Source organism: Anomaloglossus baeobatrachus, chromosome 7 (genome assembly GCF_048569485.1).
Source record: "Anomaloglossus baeobatrachus isolate aAnoBae1 chromosome 7, aAnoBae1.hap1, whole genome shotgun sequence".
In the NCBI taxonomy this organism is placed as follows: domain Eukaryota; kingdom Metazoa; phylum Chordata; class Amphibia; order Anura; family Aromobatidae; genus Anomaloglossus; species Anomaloglossus baeobatrachus.
In genome coordinates, this window is record NC_134359.1 from 45,408,416 (window position 1) to 45,429,610 (window position 21,195).

At 41.5% G+C, this 21,195-nt stretch overlaps 1 protein-coding gene across 2 annotated transcripts in view; it reads left to right on the top strand.

The window, feature by feature from the left end:
• Positions 1-21,195, top strand: part of SLC4A10 (solute carrier family 4 member 10) — a 312,704-nt gene that overhangs the window by 280,353 nt on the left and 11,156 nt on the right. For both annotated transcript variants that reach the window (XM_075317262.1, XM_075317263.1), the window contains exons 22-25: positions 1,326-1,448; positions 2,609-2,676; positions 9,286-9,402; positions 16,542-16,579. In XM_075317262.1, coding sequence (XP_075173377.1) covers positions 1,326-1,448; positions 2,609-2,676; positions 9,286-9,402; positions 16,542-16,554 — 321 coding nt within the window. In that variant the 3' untranslated portion in view covers positions 16,555-16,579. The remainder of the gene's footprint in view (positions 1-1,325; positions 1,449-2,608; positions 2,677-9,285; positions 9,403-16,541; positions 16,580-21,195) is intronic.

A 21,195-nucleotide genomic window follows, 5' to 3' on the forward strand; every position in this document is an offset into this window, starting at 1 on the left:
CCTAAAATCTTGTTTGCTTTAGCAGCTGCTGCCTGACATTGAGTGCTGCTGCTCAGCTTATTTGTAATGAGAATACCCAAGTCCTTCTCCTGTTCTGTAGTCCCGAGTTTACTTCCATTTAATGTATACGCAGCTATAGAATTACTCCGTCCTAGGTGCATTACTTTACATTTATCAACATTAACATTATAACAATATGACATTCGATAGTACAGAAAAACATTGCCTCTTCCTGCTGAATTGACTATTTTAAGTTATGCCAGAGAAATAGCAAGTGACAGCTGGTATAAGCACATTTCTGTCTTAGTGTATGTACCTGTAATTATTTAAAGGGAACCTGTCACCACTTTTTTAGCATATAAGCTGCAGCCACCACCACCAGGCTCTTATGTACAGTATTCTAACATGCTGTATTTAAGAGCCCGGGCCGTTGTGAGAACATAAAAAACATTTTATAATACTTAACTAACAGTCACTCGGTGGACCTAAGGCATCTCCGTTCTCCGGTGCCGGCGCCGCCTCTTTCGGCCATCTTCGTCCTTCTTCTGAAGTCTGTGTGCATGACGCGTCTACGTCATACACACTCGCCGGTCCTGCGCAGGCGCACTTCAATATTTTGATCTACCCTGCTCAGGACTGGAATGCCGGCGAGTGTGTATGACGTCGGACCCGTCATGCACCGCGGCTAGAGAAGAAGGAGCACAAAGATGGCCGAAAGAGGCGGTGCCAGCGCCGGACAACGAAGATGCCCATTAGGTCAACCGCGTGACTGTTAGGTGAGTATTATAAAGTGTTTTTTATGTTCTCACAGCGGCCTGGGCTCTTATATACAGCATGTTAGAATGCTGTATATAGGGGCTCACTGGTGGCCGCAGCTTATAGTGGTGACAGGTTCCCTTTAATGTGGATTTTAAAGCAGATCCACTTTAAATTCTACATCAGAGTATTCAAAGTGTATTTGAAGTGTTTTTTATATGAATTTTAAAGCAAATACGCTTAAAAATCGACATTAGAAACCTGAGTGTGAACAAAGCCTTATAAATCTGGAAAAAGTGCAAATGGAAGTGGAATTTAAGTAGTAAATATAACTAAAATCACATTTAGGATTTTAAAAGAAGTCAGTCATATTGTGCGACTCAGGCAACGTCGTTTCGTGTTCACTTTTTATCTTCTGCTTTGTCTTGTCTGTTTTCCCCTTTTCCCTCTTTTTCTTCTCCTTCCCCAAGAGACCAGTTTTACTTGTTACACTTTTTGTTCCTTTATGCCTTTATTAATGCACAGTTTGGCATAATTACTTCAGGAGTTTGGGTTTTTTTTTCAATCAGGTCCTGGCTTTGGTGTTTGTACGGAAACTCATGGATTTTTTCTTCACAAAACGGGAATTGAGTTGGTTAGATGATTTAATGCCTGAAAGTAAGAAAAAGAAACTGGAAGACGCTGAAAAAGAGGTTTGTTAAGTTTTACTCTCCTATTTTCTCATGGGCATAGATATCAATACCTTGCGCTGGAGCCATATTACATATGTCTATATTACCCAATATAAAGGGATAAGCAATATTTAAAAAATGTTCACTTCAAAAATAATTATTGATTGATTTTTTTTTTGTAATTTCTGCTTATGATTGTCAATTTGCAAATAGGAATGTTAACTAAGTAATTCTCAGGAACCATGTCCTTTCAACGGTGGTCCGCTGTAATGCTTGGTTAGTGGACCCACTGAACCACAGGGGGGACCCGGGTTTACTCTTTAGTGGGAGGAGCTTAACTATGCACCTACTACGAGGAGGACGCCAGGTACCACTCCCAGGGCAGTGATCAGGACTGTGCAGCTGACCCGCAGGGCAGGTACAAACACTGGTACGGGCACAGGTATAGGCAAGTACAGTCAGGATGACTGAGGCAGACCGGCAGGCGGGTATGGACAGGTATGGTGGTCACGGCAAGGACAGATAGGTATGGAAAAGCATGTACAGGTGACGGACACAGTGATAACAGGACAGGAGCTCAGGACCTGACAACTAACTAGCTAGCAGACTGATGACTGACTAACTAAAGGCATTGCGCAGGCACCTCCCCTAATGGCAGGGTGCCTTAAATACAGTGTTGGAAATAGAGTACTTGCCCTTTAAGAAGAAACTTGGTGCACATACGCGTACTATTATTATTGCGATCCCGGGGAGCCTGTGCTGCCTGCACAAGCCCCGGGGTGAGGAGAGGACAGCAGGACACATGAATGGCCGGGGGAGGACGCGACCCGGCTCGGGCAGTGAGTAAATCAGCGTCCCATCAGTGATGCCGTCGCTACACCCACCATCTTTAGAAAGAGTACAACTCCCAGCATGTCCTGACAGATGCAGATTATATGGATATGATAAAGGTTGAAGTTTTTTAACAGTCAGTTTACAGATCACTGCTCTAGGGAGCTTAGTAGCCCAACACATGGGTTTATTGTAAGAAGAAATAAGGAACATGCCTAAGAGAGAAATTATCCTCCAATGACCGGCGATAATGTGTTTAGTCAAGGAGAACACAATTCTGCTCTCAACCGTTGTGCCATCAGCTCTGACCTCATTCAGTCTGACATTATTTCTGTATTATGTCTCTTTAGGAAGAACAAAGTATGCTTGTGCCGGAAGATGAAGGAACAGTACAATTACCAATGGAAGGGAATTGCAGGTAATCCTATGACATTTCTGCTCTACATATTATGGGTCGTGTTTTATTACATTAACCTCAAATAAAATAGCGGACTTTACTTTAAGGTTTTGTAAGCTAATCGCTAAATGTAAACCCTCTGGCGATCACACACACAAAGTGCCAAAATGTTCTTTCTGCTTCATACTACAGTGTCTTATGGCCTCTATGTACTGCGCTCCGTCAATGCCATATCTGAGCATTATTTTCTCCCAGAAGCAATGCAATATACACATTCCTAGGTGGATGAAGCCTCTGCTGTAACTTTGTATGTCTAAGATGTTATAGAGACTGTAGAGCGGTAATTAAAGGATTAATGATGCTCTGCCGTGGAGAAAAAGTTGAATCCAACGTGTATTGAAGGGGATTTATTAGACAACGCTTTTCGGAGATACCATCTCCTTCATCAGGTCACTATCACATAGGAATCAGGACAAAACACAAGGATTAAATAGTGGTGTCTATTATAGTCACTGCCCACTTTTGGAAAAAAAAGGTGCGCAAAGATTTGAAGACACATCGGATTTGTCTTTTTCTCCACGTCAGCGTGGCATTAACCATTCTATTACTGATCTATAGTCTACATCCACTTGGGTCTGCAGCAGCCGTGTGACATTTACGCTTACAAGTGGTTGTGACGCTAACAACCCTACAAGGTGAGCCTTTACAGTACTTCACCGATTGTCTCCCACCGGGGTAAGACCCTATTTGCACTCTCTTGTCTTCCGGTTATTTTCAGCTCAAGATGTTATAGCGTGACCTTAGAGATGGGTGAATATATGAGTGGAATTAAATTCTACTAGAATTTTACAAAGACCTCTATACGCCAAAATGTAAGGTTTCTTTGTAATTTGCTTCCACACAGATTCGGCAAAATGTTGTCTGCCCACCGTTTTGCTGAATCATAAAGGACCACCAAAATATAAAAAAAAAAATCCCACATACTCACCCTTTCCACTCACCTCTTGCTCTTCCGCTCCTCCCTGTACCCCATTCAGTCCTCATCGCATCTCCTTATCATACCACTCATGCTGAAATGCTGGGCCTTTTCACACTAGGCTGGTGCTCCCGACTTTGATGAGGGCGAGGCTGGTTCTGCACATGTGTGGCAAGGCCACAATGTCACAACATCTGGGTGTGTGACATGACCTTACATGCGTGTATGCAAAACCTCCCTGGCCTTATCAGATCTGGATTTTAATATGAGAGGCGGTGCTAAAAAATTTGAGGATGAGGGTCAAACTGGGATGATGAGGAGCAAAGGACCCGGGGAGGTCAGCGGTAAGGTGAGTGTAAGGATTACTTCATTTTTTATATATTACTTTTTTATTATGTAGAGACCCCAGTGCATAACGAGGGACATTCAATTCATGGAGAATAAGTTCGCCGAGAACCAAAATTCCCTGGAAAATCTGTACGATCTAGCCAAGACAAATTTTGCTTTATCTGTTCATCTCTATTAGGCCTACTTCACACATCCGTTTTTCCAGTATGTGTGGTGTCCGTTTCCACATGTATTGGAGTCATGGACACAGATAGACCCATTAAATTTACTGGGTTTGTTCACACATCCATGTTTTGACACAGACTATCTGTCCATATGGAGTACACGAGTGTCCATGTGCTCCACACGGCAACATGTCCGTTATTGATTGGTAGCACGGATGTTACACAGACCGCACACTGATATGACCCATGTAACATCAGTGTGATATGTACCAGAAGACACCTCAATGAAACTAAATGGATTTTTATTCTTACCTGTCTTCGGCACTGCTGTTGCTTCCAGGTCCCGCTCATTATGCCTCATGAATATTCACTGCACTGAATGCTGACACAGAAACAAGTGTGACAGCAGCGTTGGAGACAGGTAAGTATACAAGTTCATGCTGTCTGTGTGCTATCCGGATGTCATACGGATAGCACACAGACAGCACACTGACATATGGTTGACCCATGGAACTCCACAACGGACCGTTTTTGCATGGACATGTGAAGGGGGCCTTACATGCACTTTTACAGTTTTGTACAAACCATCTTGATCACAAGCATAAAGAAAAACATAGGCTGGTTCTGAGTGGAGAACCTGCCCTCTGTGGTGTCCATATAATAAGGCTAATCAGCAGGGTTTGTGATTGAGGGAGAACACTTTCTAAATTAAAATTCCATTATTGATGATAATTAACAACACCCACTAGTAAAAACTACATGAAAGTTGGGTGACTCTCCAATTGCTTCTATTAAGTGTTGACTTACACGTTTTCTTTTTTGTTTATTTTCAAAATTAGACTCAAATTTCTGTTGCTTTTTGTCCACTAGAGAACAGTGCATTGTGGGAGATGACGGTTACTTAGCGCTAAGCTGTTAGGTCACATGAGTGTCTGTTTCCAAGGGCAACCACATGAATTTTAAAATTATAGTAATGCAATGTTTTTTCTAAATGAATCAACTGTCTGTTTATTATGGAATATTGTTCAATGCAGATTTATATTGTAATATGTGTATTTTCCCATGTGGTTGTGAGAATGAACCATATACTGTGTTTTTGGATACTGTTGTGTTATCAAAGTAATTTAACCTTTAGAATGTTGGTCTGTTAAATCATTTGTTCACGTCAATAAAATAAATAAATTCAGAATGGCATAAACATACTTACCTTATTAATTCGCTATCTCTCCCAGTCTGACACTGTTTGGTCCTCTGTTGGTCTCTACTTCCTGCTGCTGTGATGATTCTCAGACACAAGGTCATGTGACCAGATGGAGCCAATCAGTAGCTGAGGCAGGTCACTGCTGGGGCAGTGATTGGTGAAGCAGTCACTTCCTGTATGTCGAGAGAAACCATGAAGTAGAGACTGGTTGCTCTTAAAATGAATGCTCTTAAAGGAATGTTCTCAATGTATAACTTCTGGGGCTCACTGCCCCACAGCCGCCGGCTCTCTTCTTTGCTGGATGGTTGTACAGTCCTGATGATTGACAGTTCAGAAGTGGCTAGTGTCCTCCCAAGCTGCTAGCAGAGGTAGCAATTGTCAGCAGCATGGGAGAACAGGGGAAATGAAGATGGCTAGATCCTGGGATCTGCCCGACTTCAGAGTAGCCCAACAAGCTTTGAAGCCTAGAGTCTGCTCGTGCCACGCTCTCTTTGCGTAGGTAGCCGGCCACTATGAGATTGCAGGGTCCTATATAGAGACTCAGCTAGTTCTTAGTATTTATATACTGTATACATATATATATATATATATATATATATATATATATATATATATATATATATATATATATATATATAAAAATAACATATTTTTAGGAAGACCTGAAATTCCCATGGTGACGCCATGGTCTTCAGGTCAAGAGTAGAGATGAGCGAACCCAAGGTTCGGTGTTTGGTGTATGTACCAAACACAGACTTTACAAAAAAACCCTGAATTTTTGTGCTTTACATATGCAATCCACTTGCTCGAGAATTGCTGTGCTTGGGTACACTCGGTGCTTGACCCAGAGTGAGCCGCTTGCAATGTTTGAATGGCTCTCACTGGTGGTAACAACATCATGATCGGATGTAGTGTGCACCGAACAAAAAAAATGGAAAAACCTCATCCACCCGCCCCCGGAAGTCATCTGTTTATGGCTGGCTGCATGTGGGCGGAGATCCGAACTGCCCAATTAGTGACTTCCATTGGGGTTGAAATCAAGTCCAGGTCCCAACTTTATCTAAAGTCCAGATGCACCCGCCGAACCGAACTTCCAGGGGTCCGCTCATCTCTATTGAAGAGCAAAATGTTCAATTTTGGAAAAACATGATTTGCATTCCTCCTTTGGTGAATAGATGTGTTTTTCCCTACCTTTCCTCTTGATTTGAAATCACAATATAAGCAGAGGATGACCAGTTTTGAAAAAGAACAAAAGAAAATTTATCAATAGGGTTGGGATATATTTACACTATATGTGTCTATATAGTATGTAGCAACCCAGTGGCTGTGATGCGCATTGCAGCTTTTAAGTTTTGTATGCATGTCACGTAATGTGTTGAGTTTGTATTGTGAAAAATTGGCGTCATTACTGAAACTCGTGGAAAGGTAAGGGCAGACACATCTGTACATCTCAAGGAAATCTCTGCACCGTCTGTATTTATATAAATAGTGAAATGATCATTCAGGTCAGACTTAAAGAGGACTAACCACCAGGATTTTCATATATAACCTAAAGCCAGTGCTATACTGGTGCTATCATGCTGATTCTATACATGCCTTTAGTTATGAGATCGGATGTATACTTTCTGAAATACAGGCAAGTAAAGTTTGTGAAATTCACTTATTTGATGATAGGTGCAACAGAATATCTTATAAGTTTGTTGAGTTTTGCTAGTTATTCCCACCCCTGTCTGCTGCCTGTCCTTCCTCCCCCTGTCTCTTATTACAGGGGGAGAAAGGAGGAAGAAGGGAGGAATGACAGGCAGGCAGATAGGGGAGGGAATAACTAGCGACACCCGACCCACCTATTAGATATTCCATTGCTCCTATCACAAATAACAGTGCATTTCGCAAACTTTACTTGCCTGTATTTCAGAAAGTATACATCCGATCTCACAACTAAAGGTATGTATAGAATCAGCATGATAGCGCCAGTATACAGTCAGGGCCAGAAATATTTGGACAGTGACACAAGTTTTGTTATTTTAGCTGTTTGCAAAAACATGTTCAGAAATACAATTATATATATAATATGGGCTGAAAGTGCACACTCCCAGCTGCAATATGAGAGTTTTCACATCCAAATCGGAGAAAGGGTTTAGGAATCATAGCTCTGTAATGCATAGCCTCCTCTTTTTCAAGGGACCAAAAGTAATTGGACAAGGGACTCTAAGGGCTGCAATTAACTCTGAAGGCGTCTCCCTCGTTAACCTGTAATCAATGAAGTAGTTAAAAGGTCTGGGGTTGATTACAGGTGTGTGGTTTTGCATTTGGAAGCTGTTTCTGTGACCAGACAACATGCGGTCTAAGGAACTCTCAATTGAGGTGAAGCAGAACATCCTGAGGCTGAAAAAAAAGAAAAAATCCATCAGAGAGATAGCAGACATGCTTGGAGTAGCAAAATCAACAGTCGGGTACATTCTGAGAAAAAAGGAATTGACTGGTGAGCTTGGGAACTCAAAAAGGTCCACGGATGACAACAGTGGTGGATGATCGCCGCATACTTTCTTTGGTGAAGAAGAACCCGTTCACAACATCAACTGAAGTCCAGAACACTCTCAGTGAAGTAGGTGTATCTGTCTCTAAGTCAACAGTAAAGAGAAGACTCTATGAAAGTAAATACAAAGGGTTCACATCTAGATGCAAACCATTCATCAATTCCAAAAATAGACAGGCCAGAGTTAAATTTGCTGAAAAACACCTCATGAAGCCAGCTCAGTTCTGGAAAAGTTTTCTATGGACAGATGAGACAAAGATCAACCTGTACCAGAATGATGGGAAGAAAAAAGTTTGGAGAAGAAAGGGAACGGCACATGATCCAAGGCACACCACATCCTCTGTAAAACATGGTGGAGGCAACGTGATGGCATGGGCATGCATGGCTTTCAATGTCACTGGGTCACTTGTGTTTATTGATGACATAACAGCAGACAAGAGTAGCCGGATGAATTCTGAAGTGTACCGGGATATACTTTCAGCCCAGATTCAGCCAAATGCCGCAAAGTTGATCGGACGGCGCTTCATAGTACAGATGGACAATGACCCCAAGCATACAGCCAAAGCTACCCAGGAGTTCATGAGTGCAAAAAAGTGGAACATTCTGCAATGGCCAAGTCAATCACCAGATCTTAACCCAATTGAGCATGCATTTCACTTGCTCAAATCCAGACTTAAGACGGAAAGACCCACAAACAAGCAAGACCTGAAGCCTGCGGCTGTAAAGGCCTGGCAAAGCATTAAGAAGGAGGAAACCCAGCGTTTGGTGATGTCCATGGGTTCCAGACTTAAGGCAGTGATTGCCTCCAAAGGATTCGCAACAAAATATTGAAAATAAAAATATTTTGTTTGGGTTTGGTTTATTTGTCCAATTACTTTTGACCTCCTAAAATGTGGAGTGTTTGTAAAGAAATGTGTACAATTCCTACAATTTCTATCAGATATTTTTGTTCAAACCTTGAAATTAAACGTTACAATCTGCACTTGAATTCTGTTGTAGAGGTTTCATTTCAAATCCAATGTGGTGGCATGCAGAGCCCAACTTGCGAAAATTGTGTCACTGTCCAAATATTTCTGGACCTAACTGTAGCACTGGCTTTAGTTTATATATGAAAATCCTGGTGGGTTGTCCTCTTTAATGTTGTTTTGTCATACATGGAACTGACAGTCAGGATGGGCAGTTATGACAACATAAGTATGTATATATATATATATATATATATATATATATACCCTGCCTGGTAATGGCTTGAACCTTTCTTTTTTTATACTAAAATATCCACACAGATTTTTAATTTTGCAAATATCTTCATTTGGTAACTTCTGGGTGAAAACTCTATAAAGAAAAAAAAACCCATCCTAGTCCAATTATTCATTGTTTGCATTATTGTGTTAATTCTGTCTAGAGAGGACCCATCAGTAATAAACATTTCTGATGAAATGGCAAAAACCTCTGTGTGGAAGACTCTGCTAATAACCTCAGAAAATGCAAAGACTAAGGAATCAAGCTTTTCTTCTAAAAGGTTTTAACATTTTTTTTCTTAGTAATTTCATTCCTCATTTTGTATAATTCTAGTAAAATGGAACATTTTTCTGTAATAGAACCAATTTTTTTTTTCTTCATTCATACTGCACATATAAAAAGTCTTACGGTATTAACATCTCATTCTGAACATCCAGAGTATATGCTATATATGCCTGATAGGTGTGGGGGAGGGGTGTCACATCTCTAGGACCTCCACCTGTCAGGAGAGTAAAAGTATTAAAAGATTATATTAGAGAGTTATAAGGCTGAAAGTTCCATATGTAATATTATCAGAATGTCTTGGTTATTAAACCAACTTGGAGTTTCTCCAGTACAGCATTTGCACTGGCAGAGTACAATTTGCCATAAATACCCTGTTTCCCCTAAAATATGACCTACCCCAAAATACATCCCTAAAAGTAAGCAGACACCCCCCAAAAGAAAGTAGACACCCCCCAAAAGAAAGTGGACACCCCCCACAAAAAAAAATCATATTTACCAGACTCCAAACAATTACAGTTGACAAGTGCTGATGGCGAATGGGCTCTCACACAGAGATCTGCATCGCTGTCAAGTCCCTCGCCATTCTAGCTGCATTGCACTGCAGCTCTCACAAACAGATCGGGTACCTTTATCACTCCACGTGAGTGATACTGCTTCCAGTCAACAAGGGAAGCCAACTATTGGGACTTGACAGCAACGCAAATTTGTATGTGAGAGTCCATTCACTTGCAAACTCTAATTGTTTGTGGTCTGATAAGGTCTTTTAGGGTGTGTCTGCTTTCTTTTCAGGGTAAACTTAGAAGAACATAGAGAATAAGCAGATAATTTAATCCATTGTAAATATGGTATGTACCCACCACTATAGAATTGTTTCTGCCCTATGAGAATAGTAGATCAGATAAGAAAATATGAATCTGAACCAGTAATAGGATTAATACAAAATCTTGATGTTCCAGAATGTGATCTGAAATATGTGAATAAATGTTGATATTTTTTTTGTTTGTTTAAGAATAAATGTAGATAGTTGTTCATGGGAAAATATAAGACATCCCTTGAAACTAAGCCCTATTCTATCTTTCGGAGCAAGAAATAATAGAAGACCCTGCCTTATTTTTGGGGAAACGTGGTCTCTCCAGTATCCAAATTTAAGCAACTCTTTAGAATTGAATTAAAGACTAGAGTAAATATTTTTTTTAAATGTAATTATTTATCAGAATTGTCAAACCTGTGATTTTTTTTAATGTGCTCCATTTCTTGATTTTGTCTCCTTGTGCTGTTTTAACTGCCTAGCTCAAAAATCAGCTTTCAGCTTTTGCTCCTTAAGCATACCTACTTTCCCTACCTATCTGCACCCATTACTCGTACTCAGAGTGCTATTCCCTTTCTGATTGTTTCTAAATAGAGAACAGATTCTTTCTGAAAGAAATGGAAAAGAGATTCATATGGAGCATGAACTAGGCAGTTAAATCAGCACTGCACCATAACTTTTGGAAGAAAAAAAGGAAAAAAAAAATAATAGTATATTACAAAAATTCAGATTTTTTTTTTTCAACAGCTAATCAATAAATACATTTTATGTTTCTCTTTAAAGGGAACCTGTCAGGTGCCATATGCGCTCTGACCTAGAAGCAGGGTGATGTGTTGCCTAGAAACCTCTTCCTACCCATACCTGTGTTGTAATACTGTGTAATATGAATGTATAAAAAAATGTTTTATTACTTACATTTTCCCTATGTAAATGATCAAAAGGTCTAGTCCCCAGGCCGCCGCATCACCCTGTGGGTGTGATACCATGGATTTACATGAGTGACATCACCGTCATCTCCTTGAGATCACGCGCATGCGTGTTTTCCATTCCCGCAGTCTTGTTATTCGGTGCTTGCTTGTCAGCTCCAGACGTGCACTGCGCATGATCAGAAGACTCCTGCGGTTCCGACCATGCGCAGAGCACGTCTGAAGCCAACAAGCAAACACCCGGATAACAAGGCTGCGGGAATGCCATTCGCGCACGTGCTGAATCTCAAGGAGCTGACGGTGACATCGCTCATGTAAATCCATGGTATTATGCCCACAGGGACGTGATACCATGGAAAGCATGCAAAACGCCCACGGGGTGATGTGATTCCCAGGGGACTAGACCCTGTGATCATTTACATAGGGAACATGTAAGTAATGAAACTTTTTTTTTTTATACATTCATTTTACACAATATTACAACACAGGGATGGGTAGGAAGAGGTTTCTAGGCCACATGTCACCCTGCTTGTAGGTCAGAACGTATATGGGACCTGACAGGTTCCCTTTAAAGGGAACCTGTCACCAGATTTGACCTCTATAAGCTGTGGCCAAAAACAATGAGCCCTTATATACAGCATTCTAGACTACTGTATATAAGAGCCAAGGCCGTGCTGTAGAACATAAAAATCATTAAAATCACTTTATAATACTCATCTAGGGGGTGGTCGGGTCCGATGAGTGTCTCTGCTCTCCTGTCCGGTGCCTCCTCTCTGTGGCGATCTCCGTCCTCTTTCTACCTAGCTGAGTATGGATGATGTATCCTGCGCAGGCGCATTTCAATCTGCCCTGCTGAGGGACAGATCAAAGTATTGTAGTGTGCATGCGCGGGCAGCTTTTAACCTTTCCTCGCGCTTGCGCATTACAGTACCGTGATCTGCCTGGGCAGCACACATCATCCATACTTGGCTAGGTAGAAGGAGGATGGAGATTGCCACAGAGAGGAGGCACCGAGGCGTTGGACCAGAGAGCAGCAACACCCATCGGACCGGACCGTCCCCCTAGGTATTATAAAAGTGTTTTTTTATGTTCTACACAACGGCCTGGGCTCTTATATACAGTATTCTGGAAGGCTGTATATAAGAGTTCGCTGGTGGTGTCCGCAAGTTATAGTCGCCAAATCTGGTGACAGGTTCCCTTTAAGACTAAAATCTATCAATGGCTGCTTGTAGAGTGACTTTGATAATAATACAATATATGGAGCTGTTATTTCTACAGATCCCCCATGACATCATTAGAATGACTCCTAATTGAAAAATGACTTTACATGGACACAGATATGTTTATTTTTAATCAGTTAACTTGGTTTAGTCTCAGTTACGGAGATGTGACTAGCTTCACTTTAATTTGTCCTGTATGATATAAAGACAATGCAACATTCTCCCATTCATCGCTATGCACTATAGATGATGGATAGAAACAAGCTGTCAGCGATTATTCCCTATATTTCATTACATTTATTTTTTCCACTCTAAGCATCATTTACCTTGTTTCAGTTTTTTATCTATTTTATATCTCCTGATGGAAAGTTTTCGGAATATTTATACAATGAGCAACCTAATGTTCTTAAAGAGGTTCTGCAATTTTTTTTTTAGCAGAAACAGCGCCACTCTTGTCTACAGGCAACATGTGGTATTAAATCTCCAATAATAAGAAATAGAAAAAATACCAGACATAAATCATAGACAAGGGTGGCATAGTTTCTGGTGGAAAAAAAAACAGACCCTTTTTTCTAATCCGGAATGACTATGCCCTCCCCCAGTATGGTGAAAGTATGGTGATTTATGGTTGGATACTGATGTAAAATATGAATCACACAGTATTTACATTATAGTCTGACTAAATTTTAATCAACAAATTGTAAAACAAAAATTGAAATAAAGTAAATTGCTATTTTTACTAAGCAATTTGTGATTATTGCATAACATAGACCCCCTATCTCAACCACTTCCAATAGTTAAAGGGGTATTCCCATCTCCAAGATCCTAGCCCAATATGTAGTAGGTGTAATAACAATAACATTAGCAAATACCTCCAATTAGAAATGTAATATAGTTCTCTTGATTAGCCATGTCTCTTACCTCATGTGCAGGGCATTGCAGGACCTTAGGTATCTATGGTTATGACCGCTAGCAGCTAACTGTGACTATATGCGTGGTCGTAACCATGGATACCTAAGGTCCTGCAATGCCCTAAACATGAGATAATTGACATAGTGAATCAGAAGAACTATACTACATTTCTAATTGCAGGTACAGTGCCTTGCGAAAGTATTCAACCCCCTTTATTAACAGCAAAAGGTGGCGCTACAAAGTATTAACTTAAAACGGCTGAATAATATTGCACGCCTCAATTTTCAGTTCAACTTCACAATTGTGTCCCACTTGTTGTTGATTCTTCACCATAACATTAACATTTTTTATCTTTATGTTTGAAGCCTGAAATGTGGGAAACGGTTGAAAAATTCAAGGGGGACAAATACTTTCGCAAGGCACTGTATATGCTAATATTATTATCATTACGCCTACTACATATTGGGAAAGGATCTTGGAGTTAGTCTTCCTGTCTAATATTTATATATTATCACATGACCATAAACCTGAGTGACTGATTGATGAGATTTTCTCAAAATGGACATGTCACAGATCACAGAATAGGTGATAAATGTATGATTGGTTGGGGGTCTACCAAATCACTCAACCTTCTCGCCCCCATTACTCCTCAATGCAAAACTCCAATGGGGACGAGCTTAAATAGATCGCCAGGTGAGCATACGCCCTTCACTCCACTCATTGGACCTTTAATAGAGCTGCAGGGTTCATGCTCAATTACCGCTCAATTCCATCCTCTACACACCGTGATCCTGTAGTCAGGAGGAACTGGGGATTCGGGACTAGAAATGGCAAATAGTAACTATTTGTGTTCAGATTATTCGTAACGAATCCCAACGTTCTATTCCAGTATTCATCATGAATAACGAACCTAATGCAAGTCAATGGGGAACTTGAGAATTTTTCTTGTTGTGACGAATACTGGAATAGTATTCTGTATTCAGTAAGCATTATCCGAACACGAATAGTTGTTATTCACCCATCACTATTCAGGACCACTGATTTTGTGATCTTTGGCTGCCCTACTGGATCAGTCATGGCTACTACATTGGTGGTGATGTACCTTCTGAGACTTCCTCCACTTCCCACAACATGGGTTTCTGGTCCCTTGTTTGAACGGAGTGGTGGTCACTCATATGCTTTGCCGCTCTATTAATTCTAAAGCAATGTACTTGGCTATCTTCGACAGTACCACAGCCTTGGAATTGAATGGTAGGACAAATGGTTGGGTGTCCCAGTGGACTAACCCCCACCGATCTATGAGTTATCCCCTGTCGGATAGATGATAACTGTATATCATCGAAATACCACCTTAAAAAATATCATATATTACCGACATATCAGAAAGTAGAGCATTTTACATCCGTATGACACCAAAGAGATCCAAAGTCAATTAGCAAGAAACATTATTTAGTAATCAACATACGTCATTTAGCATTGTGCTTTTTATTCATAACCTATCCCCAGGATATATATGATCAAAGGGGGCTCCACCAATGGGACCCTCATCAATCCCTAGATTTGGGATTTTGAGCCATTTATTCCTCCTCCTCCATGATGGCAAGAAGGAGGAGTCTGAATAGAGTGCCTGTGGTTTTAAAGTGTGTAGAAAGCCACTAAGTGCTGGCCATAGGAACCCCATCAATCATACATTTAGCTCTAGTCCTGTGGTGCCACTTAAAGGAGTTGTTCACTTTGTTAGAAGCAATATTACGGTGACCAAAACAAGGTCTTCTACTGCTAGGTTCCCCAATAATCAACTTATGGGATTTTTTTCAGATCTTTGTTAATGATTATCAACATCAGATGTGTGGGAATCAGACTCCTGACATCTGATTGAATAGGAAAGAACCTAAAGTACCATTGAGGGCCATTATACTTTCTATGGAGCGTTGCCCCTTCAATCCAATAACTTGATCATTGGTGGTACCAGGAGATGTACTCACACCAAGTTGATATTGATGACCTGTAAAGGATCGGTCATCCACGATAAAGTCCTGGAATATCCCTTAAATTATTACATGAACTTGACTGTGCTGCTAGCCTGCACTGCCTCTGCAGGTGAAATAAAGAATTACACAGCTATCATTTGAACTAGTGCTTCAGTATTCATGGTGCCCTAGACCAGGAACCAGTCTGTGCGGTTTATTTCTGCTTTGGTCAATTGATGAATGTCCTGAATTGGGGACCCTCCACCATTACAGGGAACTTGTCACCAGGTTTTTGCCTTGTGAGCTGTGGCCACCACCAGTGGGCCCTTACATACAGCATTCCAGAATACTGTATATAAGAGCCCAGGACACTCTGTAGAATGTAAAAAACAGATTTATTATACTCACCTAGGGGGCAGTCCGGTCCCATGAATGTCACTTCTCTCATTCCGGCGCCTCATCTATCGTGCATAAACGCCGTCCTCCTTCTCAGCCCCCGTGTTCATGACACGTCCTACATCATCCACACAAGCTGGCATTGCGGTCCTGTGCAAGCGCACTTTGATCTGCCCTGCTGAGGGCAGATCAATGTACTGTAATACGCAGGTGTGAGTAAAGGTCAAAGACCGCCCGCGTATACGCACCACAATACCACAATCTGCCGCCAGTGGGCAGATGAAAGTGTGCATGCGCAGGACCGTAATGCCGGCCTATGTGGATGACGTAGGACGTGTCATCCATACGAGGCTCAGAAGATGGAGTACCGCGCTCTCAGCAGAGAGGAGGTGCCAGACTGAGAGCAGTAACACCTATCAGACCGGACCTCCCCCTAGGTGAGTATAATAAAGGTCTATGTTATACAGAGTGGCCTAGTCTCTTATATACACTATTCTAGAATGTGTATATAGGGGCTCACTGGTGGTGGCCACAGCTCATAAGGTAAAAACCTGGCAACAGGTTCACTTTAAGGTTGAATTTTCTAGTTGGGTTTTTGGAAATCGGTTTTCTAAGCCAGACAGCCCTTTAAACCAATGATTCATTGTTTTATTTTTTTAATTTTGGTTAATCTAACCCATATTTCTTTATTCTGGATGTGTAGAATTATATATGGTCTCACTAAATACAATGGAATTTACCGTAAATTTCCAAGCTGTATAGTATAGTACATAGGCAGGAGACCCATAGAGCCCATACATTTTCACATTTTCATCTATGTTACCTAATAGACTTAGCGTTTTCTGAATGTCCATGCAGAACAACTGTATTTAATGTATTGCATATTACATTTCTGTCATAAGCTCCCCTTCATAATCACTGTAGAAGCTGATCCCTAAAGGTAAGACCTCTCCGCATCTACAAGCCATTACATTAACCCTTATAATAACAGGACTATGCATTGATAAGTCTGCACCATTGGGACTACAAAAAAGAAAATCGGGCTAAATGTGCAAAAATATGAATGCCGATCCTGTGACTTTGAGATTTCATTTTATAAAAAAATTCACTTAGTGATGTCAATGGGTTCGGCAAGAATTCAGAATCTATTGTGTTACACAAGTTGACCTAAAACAATATTTTTTTGCTCATTTTTGGATTTTGTTAAAATCGGCTATTCTTTTTTTGTTGTCCCAAATTTGGCATGTTACTTCTAAATTGTACTTGTCTGTTGTAAATAATAACCAATCTGTGCGGCAACACTCCGATATGTATAGCATGCAGCACCACGTCTACTTATTAATACACTAATAACCTCTAGATTTTAGGTTTTTAATGCGTGGAGCCAGCTGAAAAATAACGTAGCTAATCATATTACTCATGTAGCTGATAAACTATAGTGCAAGATTCGTGAACGTCTCACTGGAGCAGAGGAGCAACTGACGCAGCTGCTGATGATTACATATGGTTGGACAGGAAAAATCCAAATCACTGATTCACATCTGACATTACTATGTCATGGATGAGTCAGGTGCCGTAAGATAATCCACTCCTCGACGTTGAAAATGCAACACCAACGCCCAACACCCAGAAGGATTGTTAGTATTATCATTCTGTGTGCACAGAACATCATGTTATCAGTAGCACATATCTCCTGCTTAGGCCTCATTCACTATGTGAAAAGAACAAACAATTTTCATCAGTTTTTTTTAACAATATCAGTATTTGGGCAGATTTTTTTTTACCATCAATGATTTTTGAACTTAAAGAACACAGATAGAACACATATGTGAAAAACTGGTGTCTAAATGGGGCTTAACATAGGATAATATGCTGCCGAGAATGATTGAGGGCGCTTTTCCACTTGCGTACCGCTTCCGATTCAGGAGCATCGGAAGCGATATGCTAATGACCTCTGCTGCGGTGTCAGCCGAGGGTCATGTGACTGTGATGCGATCTTGCGAATCGCATCACAGGAGCGGAAAAGATGGAGGGAGCACTTTCTCCCCATCTCTTCCGTTGTCTGTCTCTGTGCACCGCACTGCAATCGCACAACATGGAAGTGCAGTGCGATTTTACACACACGTGAGCCTAGACTCAGTGCAAATTGCACCATGCTGCGATTGTACTGAGAGCCCGATTCGTGTGGAGAAAAATACAGGACAGAGGAAACTGTCTCATTGATTAACACTGGTGCGAGTGCAATCCGATTTTTTCTCGGATCGCACTTGCACCAGGAAATCGCAGATGGAAAAGCATCCTTAAAGAGTTTATCAACTACTTTAACATTGATGGCCTATCCTTAGGATAGGTCATCAATGTCTGATTGGCAGGGGTCCGATACCTGGCACCACCTCCGATCAGCTGTTCTTGGTGCCGGCAGCAGGAGGCAGGAAATGCTCAGTTCCAGAGCTGCCCTGTCGTCTGATACTGGCCATGGCAAGGAACTGCACATCAGCCTCCTATTGATGCCGCTACCAGCATCTGGAACAGCTGATCAGCAGGGGTGTGGGGTGTCAAACCCCAGCTGGTCAGACATTGATGACGTATCTAAGGATAAGCCATCAATGTAAAAGCAGTGGATAAACTCTTTAGGCTTGCTTATAAATCATCTCACGTGACGAGTTAGCATTTTGCTCATTTAACAGGTGATCATTCCCCATTTATCAGCCTGTCTCAATGGGCCGTTACATTGTCATATTTTGGCCCTAATCATATGAATAAACAATTCCCAGGTCTAATGGGATTTAATTGGTTAAGAAAAACATGGCTTCTTCCATCCAAACTCTGTCATCTATGTTCAATGTAACACTTTGATATCGGGCACATTAGCACATGGAGAAGGGGGTGCAGTCTCCAATCTCATGCAACCCTTGGTCAGATCTGATTATTATCAAATCATGTACCTCAGAGGCAATAGATTAGGTTTTTAGGCCTTTACTTAAAAAATTATAATTTCTTTAAGCAAAAGAAAAAAAATATTTTCATAGCGAATACATTGGAGTCAAGATAAATCAGTGGACATACTTGGAAATTCAATTTTTCTTGCAGCACTGGATGCTCATCTAAAGGGCGCTCATTAATTTTCATGGACATCAATGGCCATTCTTAGCGGCAAGTAGGTGGAGGTTGTAAATACAGCCCAGGCGGTGGCCATACACAGTAAGGTCAGTCTGTGATGTCTACAGCACTAGCCAACCATCTGATGTATCTGGAGGCCTCTCGACACTCCCTCAGCAGACATTGGGGAAAGTAAGCGTAGGGCATGTTGAACATCAATGCAGATCTTTGTATTCCCAGGGCAGGTAAGCCAGCATCATAGGTGTCTGACACCGGCTTACTGCTTTCTGCCTATTCTCAACATGAGCAGTTGGCTGACAGCTATCTAAAGTATATGGCCAGCTTTCGGGGTTGACTTGGCTACATAACCCATTTTATTAACATGATCACAGGTGTCGTAAATAAAATAATCAAATTTCTAAAATCTCAGTTTTTTACAGTAGGATTCTTATTATAAACAGCAAGTTAATCATACCGTAAGCCAATCTCCTACATATGAACCTAACTTAATCTTTACACATTGACTAGTGGCATGGATTAAGTTTAAAGACTTAGAAGTTTTCCCTCTCGGAAAATGTAATTTAAACTCCGTTTTTGATACTCTACCTTATGGTTCCATTGGAGGTTCCATCTGAATCATGTCTGAATTCCGCAAAAAAGTGCACGTGAAAGAAAGGGTAAAACGTAATGTAAATGGACCCTAAGTTCTATAAACAGATAATAGAGGAAGTGGTTACTCACATACACTCTAATTCCATTCACATAGGAGACTTTTGGACTCGCATTCTTCTGGATGTTGGGGGTTCCGAGAGCCAAAACAAAACTAATGAGCATAGGTTTGTCACTTATGATGCGTATAAGTGACAAATGTGTTTCATTTGAGAGCCTCTTTAAATAACAATAAGACTAGACCTCCAGGGGTTCTCCTACTGGATGGTGATCCAAGTGGAGGTGCAGGAGGTCCGGGTATTGCAGCAGTAAGAGTGAAATATTCCTAGAGTAGATTGTAAAACTTTAGATTCACCAAATTTTACCAATCCAAGAAAATCCTACTTCTTTGCTTCAAATTTTATTTTTCATGCCAATCTCATACTCTTAAGGCCACTTTACACGCTGCGATATCGGTCCCGATATCGCTAACGTGGGTACCCGCCCCCATCTGTTGTGCGACACGGGCAAATCACTGCCCGTGCCGCACAACATCGCGCAGACCCGTCACACATACTTACCTGCCCGGCGACGTCGCTGTGACCGGCGAACCGCCTCCTTTCTAAGGGGGCGGTCCATGCGGCGTCACAGCGACGTCACTGAGCGGCCGCCCAATAGAAGCGGAGGGGCGGAGATGAGTGGCCGTAACATCCCGCCCACCTCCTTCCTTCCTCATAGCGGCCGGGAGGCAGGTAAGGAGAGGTTCCTCGTTCCTGTGGTGTCACACGGAGCGATGTGTGCTGCCGCAGGAGCGACGGACTACATCGTTACTGCTGCAGTAACGATAATCGAGAATGGACCCCCATGTCACAGATGAGCGATTTTGCACATTTTTGCAACGATGCAAAATCGCTCATCGGTGTCACACGCAGCAACATCGCTAATGCGGCCGGATGTGCGTCACAAATTCTGTGACCCCAACGACTACGCATTAGCGATGTCGCAGCGTGTAAAGCCCCCTTTAGTCGTAGATATGACATGGTGCCAGCATGTGGTGGAGTCTCCATGAGATTCAGTGATCTTCAGTATATAGTTCTCCAACTCTTGTCAGGGCTAGCTGGGACTTTGCAATTTTGCAACAGCTGGATACCCATAGGGTAGAGACCACAGGTCTACGTTACAGACTACGGTAATTTTCCAACGAGTGCAATGCAACATGGACGTAATAGAATGGAAAAGTCAGAGCAATGGTGGCATTGTATGCAGGATTCAAGCTACCACCATGAACACCAGTGCTTCTGAGTAACCCTAGGCTGACATGGGGAATATACTAATCTTCTTGATTTGTGGAATGTATTGGAATGCTAACAATCTGCATGTACAAATACTGTGGCGTTAACCAGCTTGCCTTTTGTGAATGAAAATATGCATATCTGCTTGTCTGCATGCACCTTACAAAAGCCCAATTGTTATGCACAATGCTTATTTTGCTTTCTTTCAGCATCCTTGTTGATTGTTTGCCAATTATTTTGTATAGCATGGCTAAAATATTGCTGAAAATTTTAATTGATGCCAATCATGGTCAATGCTGTAGAGATGCCATAGAGCAGTGATGGCAAACCTGTGGCACTCCAGCTGTTGCAAAACTACAATTCCCATCATGTCTTCACAGCCAAAGCTTTTGCTTTGAATGACCAGGCATGATGGAAATTGTAGTTTTGCAACAGCTGGAGTGCCACAGGTTCGCCATCACTGCCATAGAGGAAGCCATTTTCTATCCTGAATCAATATGAAATCACAAGCTGGTGA